The sequence below is a fragment of the Branchiostoma floridae genome, chromosome 7 (assembly GCF_000003815.2).
Source record: "Branchiostoma floridae strain S238N-H82 chromosome 7, Bfl_VNyyK, whole genome shotgun sequence".
Classification (NCBI taxonomy): Eukaryota; Metazoa; Chordata; class Leptocardii; order Amphioxiformes; family Branchiostomatidae; genus Branchiostoma; species Branchiostoma floridae.
Window position 1 is genome coordinate 1501503 of NC_049985.1, and position 13246 is coordinate 1514748.

Consider the following 13246-nt stretch of genomic DNA (forward strand, 5'->3'; position numbering starts at 1 on the left):
GACAGCTGAGGACAACCTTAAGGAAACAGCAGAGACTCTGAGAACACTGGAGGAAGAAAAGTAAGAGACACATCTTCAACTAGTTTTAAGAAAACTTAGTCACTTACAAACCTAAAAATGCTTGGTTCACATACATGTATATGATAAGACTTTCAAATGGTTAACTGGATATGTTGTAATGTGATGTTGTTTTGTATGTGTCAGAGAAAGATAGGAGAATTTCTACATTGCATTAAACCTTTTTACACAATACTATATTGTCCATCCTTCCTGTTGTGACCACCCTGTAAAACCTGGCTAAGAAAGGTACACATTATAAGCATGGTTGTCTGTGTATTTATTTTTTTACAGACAAACACTTGAGGACAAAGTCTCGTACATGGAGGCCTCGGCTCAAGTTGGTGGTGAGAAGGAACAGAGCTACCAGACCCACATCAGGTATGGCATAGTCTTAAAACCTCAAGCATCAGTCAACATGCTGTATACATAGTATTAACAAAAAATACTATAAAACCAGTACCAGGATATGACCACCTCTACATGATAAGGACCTCCTGGACAATGGGACCACATTTTGGTGGTCTCTTGGATAGTTTTTTCCCATTGACCCAAGCATAAACAATCCTAGTGTCTACCTGTCTTGTGAACATTTTCTATCAAGTTCATTTAGTGATCACTATAAACAAGCTTGCTTAATATATCTAAAAATAACATTTTTTTTTAGTAATGGCAAGAAAGTTCATACCTAGATGAAGAGTATTCATTTAAAAATTCTACTTTGTTGGTAAAAGTCATTTTGGATAAAGTTCAAGTTAAACTAATTTTCAACCCAAAAAGTCTAATATTTCGTCTTTGAAGTTATAGTTTACCTCTGATCCGGAATGTAGAATGTTGATTGAAGAAATGTTTTTTGTTGTTACTGAAGTGAGCTGGAGGCTGCTGTTCAAGAGAAGACAGAGGCTGTGACAGCAGCAGAACAGCAGCTGTCACGGGCACAGGACAGCATCAAACAGCTGCAGGAACAGCTCAGCGAGTAAGTACAATATACAAATGTATAGGCTTTAATTCTGCTTCAGGGTAAAAGTTTGATAGAAAACATGAAGTATAAAAGAAAATTACACAAACATAATGTTAACTTGAAAGTTCATCTGTGTTGATAGAAGTCATTGTGGAAAAGTTGAAATGCAGTTTACAATGTCACGAAAATTGGAATCAAATTTTCAACTGAACAGCTCCAGTCTTTCTTTGTCAACGAATGTCTACAGAAAAAAATGTTAGCTACCTTTGTATTGATGCATTGCAGGCGTCCACTTGCAAATTATGGTACTTTCACAAGGTTTTTAGACCAAACATATTGACTAGAATGAATGGACTTTATTTTTCAACAGTTGTACATTGAAAAATATATGGAAACAATTACAAAGCAATCTATGCAAAACTTCTAGCCCATGTGAATTTTAAAAACTACATTTTATGACTACAGGAATATGGACCTTGATTGACTTAATGTATGTTAAATGTTTCTGTCTGTTGAAATACTGTCTGCTGTGTAATCGATCATAACATTTGCAATGGATCCTGAGAGACTAAGAAATATTATACACATTACCTTCTCAAAAAATATTTTCTGTGTGACATTTCTTGTTTTGATCTGCTTTCCCAGAAATGAAGAATTGATGACCAACAACATCAGGAACATCACAGAAAAGTACCAAACTCTGGAGACAGCCTTTGGTATGTTTACATTGTACTCCTGTAGTGGAATGAATGATTGTTTTGTCTTTGTATAATTCTGTGATTCTCCAAATACGCAATGTGCAGAATTGTTATACATTCTCAGTGCTGCTGCTTTAGTCCCTGGCATTGAAAGGGTAGCAAAGCAGTCAAGAGCAAAGATCCTATTACACCAGCCAACCATGACAACCAGACCATGGTGGGAGTTAGACTTGAGCACATCTAAATTAGGTTGGGATTTGATCAGCAAGGTAGCTTACTAGTCCGTAGAAGTTGTCTGTGCAAGCTGACTATAGATTTTGAAAAATCAAAATTATAATTCTTATTCAAAGTCATATTCTTATCAGAGTTTACTTCAGAAGCACACTGGGGCTACTTCCAACCCCACATCAACCTTGGACTGTGGAGTGATCAGGAGAAAATTTGTGGGGAAGTTATTATGCAGTATTATAAGGGTGTGAAGTCTGCCATCCCTAATTCCCTTGTGTGCGTTTCTGCAGCCACAGCAAATACCGAGCATGACCAGAGAGAGCAGCAGCTTCAGACGGAACTCCAGAACACGAGAGCAGCGCTGAGCTCACGGGAGGAGGAGTGTCACACACTACAGACTAACAACCTCAGTCTTATACAGCAGGTTAACACTGAGAAGGTACATGGACTGTTAACATGATTTACATATGACTCATTACAAGTGGCATTTGCATATGATCCTTGCATGTTCAACCATTTTTTCTAGCTGGATATACTTGTATTGAATTGTGCTGAAAATGATTGATGGACTGTACAGCACTGTCAACATTGGCAAGCACCACTGACTGCATTTTATTATGTGATCTTATTATAAGTAAGGATTGAAATGCATGGGCTACATGGATTGTAACTTGCAGAGTTCCATTTAGTGCTATGTCCTAGATACAACAGCCATGTTCTCATATTGAGTGAGCCACTGTGATAAAAGAGACAAGAACTTAAGTATGCAAGAAAAGTAGAATTGTTGACATGTTGTTGTGTGTTTGTTGTGACCAGGAGAGGAAAGACTCCGCTCGGCGTGATTTGTCAAAGCTCCGGGAAGAGTTCAAGAAAACAGACGAGGAGAAAGAGTCCAAACTGGACGAGTTAACAACGGAAATGGACACCTTACTGACAAAGGTATGTCTGTATGATTTTGAGGGAACTTTTCCTTGTCCAACCAGGAACAAGGACAGGTTCAAAACCATGCTGATTGTCCAATCAGCAGCAAAGACAGGTTCAAAACTAGTCTGATTGTCCAATCAGCATCAAGGACAATTTCAAAACCAGACTGACTGTCCAATCAGCACCAAGAACAGGTTTAGGACCACACTGATTGTCCAATCAGCACCAAGGACAGATACAAAACCAGGATTCCTGTCCAGTAATCAGCATCAAGGACAGGTACATTTCATTATCAACAGTACAATGACAATTGAAAATTTAGCACCACCTCAGACATACATGTACATAGATACATGTATACTCAGTTCATATTTACAACAAAAATTACAATTACTGTTGGTACCTTGGCAAAGTTTCATAGCTGTGGAAACAAAGAAACAGAATTCACTGTCATAAATTCAAATATGATAATTATGTTAATATGTGTTACATGTATCAGTAGATTTCTACTGATCGCTGACTGAATGTATATTTTCCCCACTAGGTCGAAGAGCTGAGGTCAGAGGTGGAGCAGTTGGAACGTACCATTCAGGAGCAGGGGGAGGAAAAGTCGTCTCTTCAAGAGCAGCTGGATAAGTAAGTTGTTCTGACAAAGTTTTTAAGTCAATAATCTTTCTGTATTGTGTATTCTCTTAAATATGTGATGACTTTTCGTGATTAGTATATAGATAAGAATGCTCCTTAATCGTCCCCCTTGCAAATCAAAGTGTCAACTATGAAAGGCCTTTTCAGCTGTTAATCAGATGTACTACTAAGTAATACATGCGGGTAGGTCTTGAAGAGACCTTAAAGGTATAGATCTTAGACCCCCTATTGTAGCAGAGCTTCATAGTTTGATATCTGTGAAACTGTGTTCATGATTTTCAGTTGTTGCATAGCTCATGTGGTTAGAAAGAATTGACAAACATTGCAAGTTTGGACCCTCTAGTCTATTTTCTATATCATACGGATGTCATTGATGAATAGAATAAGGTTATTGTTGTTGTTGTTGTTGTTGATATTTTCTTGTTGATGTTTTTGTTTTAAATTACAGGAAAAAGAAGAAGCTAGAAAACCTGCTTTGCCTGAACCAGGAGATGATTGTTGTTGTTGTTTTTGTTGTTGCTTACAGGAAGAAAAAGAAACTAGAGAACCTGCTCCACCTGAATCAGGAGATGTCTGATTAGATGATTGTTGTTGTTGTTGTTGTTGACGTTTTTGTTTTTGTTGTTGTTTCCAGGAAGAAGAAGAAGCTAGAGAACCTGCTTCACCTGAATCAGGAGATGTCGGATAAGATGAAGGAACAGAACAAGACGACGCTGGACAAACTCAGCAGCATGGCGCAGGAGTTCGACAGGTGGGCACCTTACAGGAAAATTCTCTTCTTCTTCTTCTGTACTGCCTAACCTCTTTGCAGAGATTAATGGCAGATTGCTCTTGGGTTAGTTACAACACAAGTGCCCAGTACAACTACAAGTAGACAGGGGAAAAAAAGGAAAAACATTACAGTCAGCTAGCATGCATAGTCCAGTAGTTAGGAGCCCTGCCTCTAGAACTAGAAGCCGTGAGTTCTATTGTGGCTCTGTTGCTCATAGTCATACAACATTCACGTTACAAGAAAGGGTTGCTGTCTTTGGACAGGATGTTAAGCCACCATCCATTGTGCTTGGACACCAGCTAGCAGAATTTCCCTAGTACAATGAACCTGTAAATACTGTACATAGCATCTGTCTTCTCTACCACGATCAGTGGAAGAGTAGCTCTTCAGTGAGCTAAACTGGATCGAGATCATTTTCTACCTTTTCACATATGCGTCCAGTACTGTAAATGCAGAAATATTTGCAGTAGTTTTATGTTTGCAGTTTTCACAAGGCAGTCTTACCGCGAACTTAAAACCACCGCAAACATTTTTCCATTACAGCATGTGACTGCAGTGCATGGCACTATCACAAACTTTAAACCACCGCACACACTCCACTTTCCCGCTGACGCGAAATTAAATCCCAGCATTCATCATCATCCGGGCGTGCTGGTTGCACGGATGGACATTACTCTCCCCCTCCATCCTTCCCTATCCTCCATAGCCTTGGGCAGATCTTCAGCCGAGCAGCCAGAATCATCACAAATTTGATCCCAGCATTAACTAACAGCATTTACTGCATCCATAGACTCCTGTTCTGCAATTCTGCAAGTAGTTGATAGGGGGCGCACTTATCACACCTGCTGTATCCCCAGGTACAAGGAGTCCTCCTTGAAGGAGCAGCAGGAGACGATGCAGCAGCTCAAGACGATCACCCAGGAGAAGGCTGTTGCTAGGCAACAGGTGAAGGAGCTGGAGAAGATGCTGAAGGAGAAGGAGGCGGAGTTCACCCGGGCTCGGGAGGAGTTCAGCAAGTAAGTCATCTCTTTCTCATTCATTCCTTCCCTCCATCAGTTCAGCAAGTAAGTCTTCTCTTTCCCATTCATTCCTTCCCTCCATCAGTTCAGCAAGTAAGTCGTCTCTTTCCCATTCATTCATTCCCTCCATCAGTTCAGCAGGTGGGTCGTCTCTTTCCCATTCATTGCTTCCCTCCATCAGTTCAGCAAGTGAGTCTTCTCTTTCCCATTCATTGCTTCCCTCTATCAGTTCAGCAAGTGGGTCTTCTCTTTCCCATTCATTCCTTCCCTCCATCAGTGCAGCAAGTGAGTCTTCTCTTTCCCATTCATTCCTTCCCTCTATCAGTTCAGCAAGTAAGTCTTCTCTTTCCCATTCATTCCTTCCCTCCATCAGTTCAGCAAGTGAGTCTTCTCTTACCCATTCATTCCTTCCCTCTATCAGTTCAGCAAGTAAGTCTTCTCTTTCCCACTCATTCCTTCCCTCTATCAGTTCAGCAAGTGAGTCGTCTCTTTCCCATTCATCCATTCCCTTCATCAGTTCAGCAAGTAAGTCGTCTCTTTCCCATTCATTCCTTCCCTCCATCTGTTCAGCAAGTGAGTCTTCTCTTTCCCATTCATTGCTTCCCTCCATCTGTTCAGCAAGTGAGTCATCTCTTTCCCATTCATTCCTTCCCTCTATCAGTTCAGCAGGTGAGTCGTCTCTTTCCCATTCATTCCTTCCCTCTATCAGTTCAGCAAGTAAGTCTTCTCTTTCCCATTCATTCCTTCCCTCTATCAGTTCAGCAAGTGGGTCGTCTCTTTCCCATTCATTCATTCCCTCCATCAGTTCAGCAGGTGGGTCGTCTCTTTCCCATTCATTCCTTCCCTCTATCAGTTCAGCAAGTGGGTCATCTCAAGCACCTGCACTGTTTTTTTATGACCACTTCACTTGTCCAATTGTGCCGGGCATGTGAAAATGCTGATCACGCAAGCACATGTCAAACCCAAGATTTTTCCAGGAGGGAGATTTGATATACTTGTTACTTTTCACAGTCATGGCATCAAGCATTGGTCAACACAGAAAAATAGAGCCAATGATAAAAGGATTTCATTGCTGGAAGTGAAACTGAAAATGCAAAGAAAAATGTCACTTACATTTTGAGCAGAAAATAAGCCTGTCAGAAATGAAACTACACCTTATGACATTGCCTTACTCATAGGAGTGGCTCTCTACCATAGTGTGAGAGGAAGTGAACACATGAAATGGGAATCAAAACCTTATTTCCATAGATAATAAAAGACAGAAATACAAGTAAATAAGACCAAAAAAAATATGTCATGGTGCCTTCAAACTCTTGCCTGTTTTGTTGCAGAAGGTTGATCGATGCTCACACAAGAACTGCCAATGTGGAGATGGAGTTACAGAGGTGAGGCTGTAACTGTACTCCATTTCAAATTTATCTTCCTTTTGAAGAAAAGAACTTGAGGACATTTGGATCAGCATAACATTTCTTTTGTTATCTTTCTTGAATGAACCTGATTTTTTCTGTTTTTTCAATGTCCAAGGATAAAAGTAAAAACACCTAGATACTGCACAGTCTAGTGAGATTAGATGAAATTTAGGTACTGTACATGTTGTAAGTTGAAATACCAATGAAAACAGCAGCATAGAAACAATATTCTAAGTCATGATTTCTAGTATCCCAAGGAATTTGATCTTTGACTTCTGAATGTCATCCTTTCTCCTTGTAGACATAAGGAAGAGACCAGTGCTAAGATGTCCAACTTGCAAGAAGAATTGCAGAGGTACGTCAAAAGATAGCTTGGTGTCCCTTAGTAAGCTATTATAATTACTGAGTCTCTTTCAGAGAGGACAAAATAAACTCTGTAGCTACAAGAGATTTTAATACTGGGCTTAATGTTCAAGATAAGTTTATTCTCTAGTATCAGTTCATCATGCATATGGAATGAAATAAGATGGAATCATTTTGTAATTTATGACATCCATTGATATGCAAGACAATGTTTGAATCACAGTGAATGAATAGTTTGGGTTTCTCTTCCAGGAAAGAAGAAGAACATCAGGAAGAAATGAGAGCTATTCAGGAGGAGGAAAGGTTGGTTTGTTTAGAGATAGATTTGAACACTTCACCACATATAGAGACCATAAGAGAACTTTGTTCGCATGTACCGGTAATTTTTGGTGGGAGGGGGTCGTCATCAGGTTGGTAGAATATAGGGGATACAATTTACAAATTCTGCCACGTTTGGGATTGTGTACTGGCCACAAAATGGCACCTACATCAGCTACATATAGCGATGAGAAGCAGAACTCCAGTTAGAAGCTCTGACGAAGGTGTCTGAGAGACATCTAAACGTAAGCAAGAATATTTACTGGTTGTGTAAAAGGATTTTCCCATATCCAATATACAAAGTGTTCATCATTCTCATCACTGTGTTGTTGTTTTTTTCAGAGCCTCGGCTGATCCTGAGGAACTGAGCAGACTTCAGGCAGAATCTGACAGGTACAAGTTCATTTATTTATTTATTTCACAGACTTCAATCTTACATATACAAGAAATAGCTTGAAGCCTCCCAGAATTGAAGTCTAAAAATCACAAACATTTGACAAGTAGAAACAGTTGGAGGGCAAGCAAGAGATCTAAACATATGAATCGTTGAATACTCTTACAGCACAGTGAAAAAATTACCTTCTTAGACATACAGTCCTGGCCTTCGGCCTGCCGTGTTTCAGAATTTACACAAAATTACAGTTTTTTTAATAACAGTTGTGTTTTTTTTTGCTTACCACCGAAAAATAACATTAGGTTACTTCTTTCCTGCAGGTGGCAGACCCTCTACGAAGAGCTGCAAGCCAAAGTGGAGCCGTTCCAGGACCAGCTGGACGCCTTCGAGGCGGAGAAGAACGCCCTCTTGAGCCAGACGACGGTAGCGCAGGGAGAGATGAAGCGGCTGGCTGACCAGTACGCCAACCTGCTGGGTCATCAGAACCAGAAACAGAAGATCCGCCACGTTCAGAAACTCCAGCAGGAGAATGTCAAACTGAAACAGGTACGATAATATGTGTGTGTGTCTGTCTGTCTGTCTGTCTGAATGTGTGTCTGTATGTTTGCGTGTCTGTGTGTGTGTACGCTAACCTGCTTGGCCATCAGAACCAGAAACAGAAGATCCGCCACGTGCAGAAACTTCAGAAAAATGTCAAACTGAAACAGGTGGGAGAGGATTTGTGTGTGAGAGAGTATGTCTTGTCTGTCTGTGTGTGTGTGTGTGTGTGTGTGTCTGTGTGTGTTTATGCCAACCTGCTGGGTCATCAGAACCAGAAACAGAAGATCCGCCACGTCCAGAAACTTCAGGAAAATGTCAAACTGAAACAGGTAGGAGAGGATGTCAACGTGTGTGTGTGTGTGTGTTTGGAGGGGGAATATACTTAAGTGTAATGAATTTATGTTTGAATCTCCAAGGTCATCATGCACCAATGCATTTGAGTTACAACAGGGGGATGGGAAACTGAAGCAAATGGGGTAGGGAATATCCCTAGCAACCTTCGTAACCCCTGCTTTGCCTATTGTATTGAGTCAGTGAAGTCAAGCTTTCTTAGGCTTGGTGTTTCTGACTAAGGAGAAGAGATCTTCATAAAACTAAAAACATGGAACTGAGGATGACATACATGGAAATGAATTAAATGTATGTACAAACTAGAGAACAGTCAAAGTTGTCTATCTCTTGTTGTCCTGTCCCATTATTACAAGTTGAACAAACATAGAGCATTTCACATCTCTCTCAGGAAGTGACCAAGTTGCGTGAGGAGTCGACCAAACACAAGCGGCAGACCCAGAAACTGCAGGACAAGCTGAACAGACAGCAGGGCGTGCGCAGGTTCGACCCTTCTAAAGCCTTCAAACACAAGGAGAATGCAGACCCTGCAGCAGGTAGGGATTTTGTTATTATAGCTTTTTATTTTTATGGCATATAAAAGAAGAAATATCAATTCCTGAACAATTTTAGTATGATCCATACTTCCTAAATTCAGAGTGGTGCAGGTAAAATTTGTCTGGTGCAGGTAATTTTCAATGTTACCTGCACCAGTGCCGGTATGCAAAAAAAAGGATATCGAGCCCTGCCAATGGCTAATTTATTTTTTTATTTATTTGCATCAGGCCCTTGGCCCATAAACAAACACAGTACAAACAATTCAAACAAAAATTTACATGAAAAAAATGAGATCTACATAGTGTCGCCATAATTGCAAGGGAACACAGACATGATGACATAAAAGGTAAAGATGTATGTTCTATAGACCTATCTGATGTTTCTACATACAATGTAGTATAACATTACAAGAGGGGTTTGACCTCTTTGGAGGCAGTGACAAATGAATAGTCCAATGTTTTTTGTGATAAGTGAGTTTGTGGTTTTAGTAAAACTAAATGTAATGCATTGAATTTTCTAGATACATACTCCTTCTGGCAGTGTTTATGTATGTTGGTTGAATGAAATGTTGTGTATGTTTCTAAACTTTGATTATGTATTTCTGTTATATTTTTTTCTTTCCCCAGATAACTCGATGATGTCCACGATGTAGTCATTCTGTAGTCAGAAGAAGGGAAACAAGACAGATGTGACCAAATAGTGTCCTGATGATTCTTTGTTTATATGTTAGCATTGCTACCTTCTTCACCAATACCTATACATGATCTCATTATGTAATACATTGTGTCTGTCTGTCTGCATGTGTGTGTGTGTCTGTCTGTCTGCATGTGTTTGTGTGTGTGTGTGTGTGTGTGTGTGTATGTTTATATGGGAAAGAACAATCAATTTCACTAATGTCATTTTGTATATTCCAAAGACTGGCATCATTTGATGTTTTTCAAAAGCCAATGAACTTGTTAACGTCATGTTAAACTGTGTTGTGAGCAAGATTGTATGCTGTTGTTTGAAAGTAACATTGTGAAATAAATTTAGTTGACAATATGTTTAGGTAGACTATCATGAAATAAAGTTTAGATTTGTTTTTAGAGGAAGGTGATTCCATTTTGATAGTAGTTATGTACATTCAGTTATTAACAGTTGTGTAAGAATAGATTAAGCAAAGCTTTCTCCTTTTTTCATAATACTATAAGCATCCTATCTATACACAGATATACCTATACAAACCCAGGCAAACATTGCATTTTGCAATGCCATACATTAGAGGTAAATGTCAAACCAATAGAACTTGCCTACAAGTACAACCATATTTGATATCTAGTGGCAAGCTTTGACGCAGTGCAAAAATTAAGAGTTTGTTGGTTAATGCATGTGTAAGTGACCTATGATATGTTGTGACCTACAATATGTTGTATATGTATCCTTTTGTTTGTATGTTTGCCATGTGTAAGAGATATTGTATCATTCGTCTTTACTTCATTGCCCTTTTTTGTACACTAGAACCTTCTTTAGGATGTACACATTGTTTTTAACTGTCCTTCGTGCTATCCCTGGTGCTGTATTCTCTGAGAAGTGATTCTAAGTAAACCAAGTGTTTTTACCTGTACAGTTTGTGTTGTCATTGTATGTATCGTATAGGGTTAAAGTTTGTATGCACACTAGTTTTATTTTGGCCAAATACAGCTAAAAGTATGAAACTAAAAGTATGAAATGTTGAAATCACAGTGAATAGGTGAAGTTGAAGACAGCATTTGATTTTCTAGTGATAAAGAGTTTTAATTGCTTCAACATAGAGCACGACTAAGTAAGGGCAGTTAACTAAGTTAGATTTCTTTTACATGGAATCAACGACATTCTGTATTGGACACACACACAGCAACGTTTTAGAGGTTCACAAAAAATACATTTAAGTATCTACCTAAACGTGTAGATATGTTTTGATGGGAGTTGTCGAAGGAACGGACAACCTGAAAGAGTGCACTTATTTTTCTGACCTCTCCCATGCTTTTTTGACCCATTCCGTTGGCCATTGTGTTCTTGTTTTTGCACGCAAAAATAAGCAATACGTTTTATCATGCGCCACAACTAGCCGTAACACGCCAGTTCAAAAGCCAGGTATGTGGCTCTACTAAAGATAGAGCATGATTGGTAATGTTACGCAGCTTCTGTTTTGTTCTGTTGTTCATCCGCGTCAGCATTTGTCAGATGAAAGATGGCGCTCAGGTTTGTCGGCTGCTTGGTCATAGCTCTGCTTATTGGTAAGTTTCTTCTTTTTTTTAAATCTGACTGTGTGGAAAGGATGGTAGATGGAAATATAAGTAAGAAAAGTAAAGAAAGTTAATACGCTTCAACGTTGATTTCACGCAACCAGAGTAAACGGTTGATGTGTTTTTCAGAGCAGAGAGAAAAACTTTTTTATGAAAACTAGTAAGAATTATAGATCTAAGACGATACGGAAAGCAGGAAAAACTTTAAATCTACAAGAAAGTGGCGTCGTCTAGTAATCGCTCCAAGTGCGAAAATAGAATTGTTGCCATTTCAATAGTAAAGTTAAGTGCGGAAATGAAACGAAGTAATGTATCATCAGTCGAAGTAGTCCACTGCGTTCTGTTACAGCAATCTTGGAAGAGCATCAGTTTTTAAGACACAATGATAAGTTTTATGTACGTCTTGTACTTTTCGACTTTCCAAATAATTTACTGTGTTTTGAATGTTTGATCTCAGGACATATTAACGCATTGACGTGCTACACCTGTACGGGGACGCAGGTTAACGGGGTCTCTCTCTCCGGGTACGACGACTGTCTGGCCGGCCCCTCATTCTCCTCACTCGGCAACGAAACATGCGAGGGGGACCAGATATGCCAGGTGAGAAAGTTGAAACTCTCTGAATTCTTTTAAATTTGTTTCCACTATCTGCTAAGCTATGAATTCAAATTTTTAGCACATTACATATACGCACATTTACATCTATGATGTGATTTTTCGACACAATAAGGAGATGAATAATCATATTTTTCCCTGTTTTATCTTTAATGAAAGTACGGTACAAATTTCAGTGCGGATATCCACGTGTAACCAGGGCCTTCCAGAAGGGTGTTAAGTTGAAACTAGAGTTGGTTTGGCAGGTTGCGACAGTTGTTAGTCATGTAGGTAACATTAAAGTCTTCATTCTTGGTTTCGCCGCCTATTTTTTACGTCTTATTTCTGTTATTCGTGTGTCAAGTAATCGGCGTCCTTTTCGTCAAGGCACCTTGTGAAACAGGTGTAGAGGAAGTACAACATGGGCGCGGCGGCGTAAAAACTTGTCCATACCCTACCTCTGCTTCGAGCTTACATAACATTTAGTCACCAATCACCATAGCAGTCTGACACAACATGTCATAATGGATACCTTTCACACAAAGTGGAAACAAACGGCAGAACGGAGTGGTGACGCGTCACTGTACGCCACCAGTCAACCTGTCAAAGCAATGAAAACACCTGATTGTGTTCTGACACGCTTTCTTGATAAAGTCAGCAAAACGGAACTGTAAAAAACGGCAATCTATCGTCGCTTGTCAAACATAAGAAAACATTATCGTTCTACTTTTTACCTACCTAGTGGGCGGTTTTTGCTCCGTTTCTGGGTCAGTATATTGTCAATTAGTATTATTATAGTCGCACCCACAGGATAATGTGAAATGCCAAATCGGTGACTCCCTAACTGTAACTTAAAAACACATTATTAATAATCCTTTCCTGCGGGAAGGTGACCGCACTCGGGATGGAGCAACGCGTAACGGCATTTTTAGTGCAATACAGCTCGCCACTTAGTCTCCATAGCAGACTCTCTAGGGCCTTTTTTTGGCTCATAATACACTTTTGCTGGCCATTTCTTTTTGGACCGAGGCTTTGCTTGACTGGCCTCGCCATAAACTACATTGCTAGGAAACTCAGTCTAAGCCCTCCATACTTAACAAATTTGGCCCATACGATTCGTCTCTAGGCTCCACGCGTGCTACGGAGTCTAGATTCTAGCTTCGTGGAAAGATGTG

At 39.7% G+C, this 13246-nt stretch overlaps 4 protein-coding genes across 4 annotated transcripts in view; all 4 read left to right on the forward strand.

The window, feature by feature from the left end:
* Positions 1-9, forward strand: part of LOC118419258 (hyaluronan mediated motility receptor-like) — a 7499-nt gene extending 7490 nt beyond the window's left edge. Inside the window, exon 12 of the mRNA XM_035825605.1 lies at positions 6-9. Coding sequence (XP_035681498.1) covers positions 6-9 — 4 coding nt within the window. The remainder of the gene's footprint in view (positions 1-5) is intronic.
* LOC118419259 (myosin heavy chain, clone 203-like) lies at positions 7-7084 on the forward strand. Its single transcript, XM_035825607.1, has 11 exons — positions 7-60; positions 352-438; positions 926-1033; positions 1664-1734; positions 2235-2383; positions 2761-2883; positions 3413-3504; positions 4148-4264; positions 5143-5301; positions 6636-6689; positions 7015-7084. The coding sequence occupies exons 2-11, from the start codon at positions 380-382 to the stop codon at positions 7082-7084; spliced, it is 1002 nt and encodes a 333-aa protein (XP_035681500.1). The 5' UTR covers positions 7-60; positions 352-379.
* A 248-nt stretch (positions 7085-7332) lies between these two features.
* Positions 7333-10503, forward strand: LOC118419927 (hyaluronan-mediated motility receptor-like). The gene is made up of 5 exons (XM_035826595.1): positions 7333-7379; positions 7737-7787; positions 8109-8334; positions 9068-9212; positions 9840-10503. Exons 1-5 carry the CDS (start codon positions 7354-7356, stop codon positions 9863-9865), a joined length of 474 nt encoding a protein of 157 aa, XP_035682488.1. The 5' UTR covers positions 7333-7353; the 3' UTR covers positions 9866-10503.
* Positions 10504-11422: 919 nt separating this feature from the next.
* LOC118419260 (mucin-17-like) overlaps positions 11423-13246 on the forward strand; it is a 7701-nt gene continuing 5877 nt past the window's right edge. Inside the window, exons 1-2 of the mRNA XM_035825608.1 lie at positions 11423-11468; positions 11935-12077. Of these exons, the coding sequence (XP_035681501.1) occupies positions 11423-11468; positions 11935-12077 (189 nt within the window). The remainder of the gene's footprint in view (positions 11469-11934; positions 12078-13246) is intronic.

Excerpts from the sequence above, each read along its gene's own strand:
- LOC118419259 (XM_035825607.1), top strand. The coding sequence starts at position 380 with ATGGAGGCCTCGGCTCAAGTTGGTGGTGAGAAGGAACAGAGCTACCAG. Across the intron at positions 2,884-3,412 it reads TGGACACCTTACTGACAAAG|GTCGAAGAGCTGAGGTCAGA; the intron begins GTATGTCTGTAT and ends TTTCCCCACTAG. Across the intron at positions 6,690-7,014 it reads GTGGAGATGGAGTTACAGAG|ACATAAGGAAGAGACCAGTG; the intron begins GTGAGGCTGTAA and ends TTCTCCTTGTAG.
- LOC118419927 (XM_035826595.1), top strand. The coding sequence starts at position 7,354 with ATGAGAGCTATTCAGGAGGAGGAAAG. Across the intron at positions 7,380-7,736 it reads GCTATTCAGGAGGAGGAAAG|AGCCTCGGCTGATCCTGAGG; the intron begins GTTGGTTTGTTT and ends TGTTTTTTTCAG. Across the intron at positions 7,788-8,108 it reads CTTCAGGCAGAATCTGACAG|GTGGCAGACCCTCTACGAAG; the intron begins GTACAAGTTCAT and ends TCTTTCCTGCAG.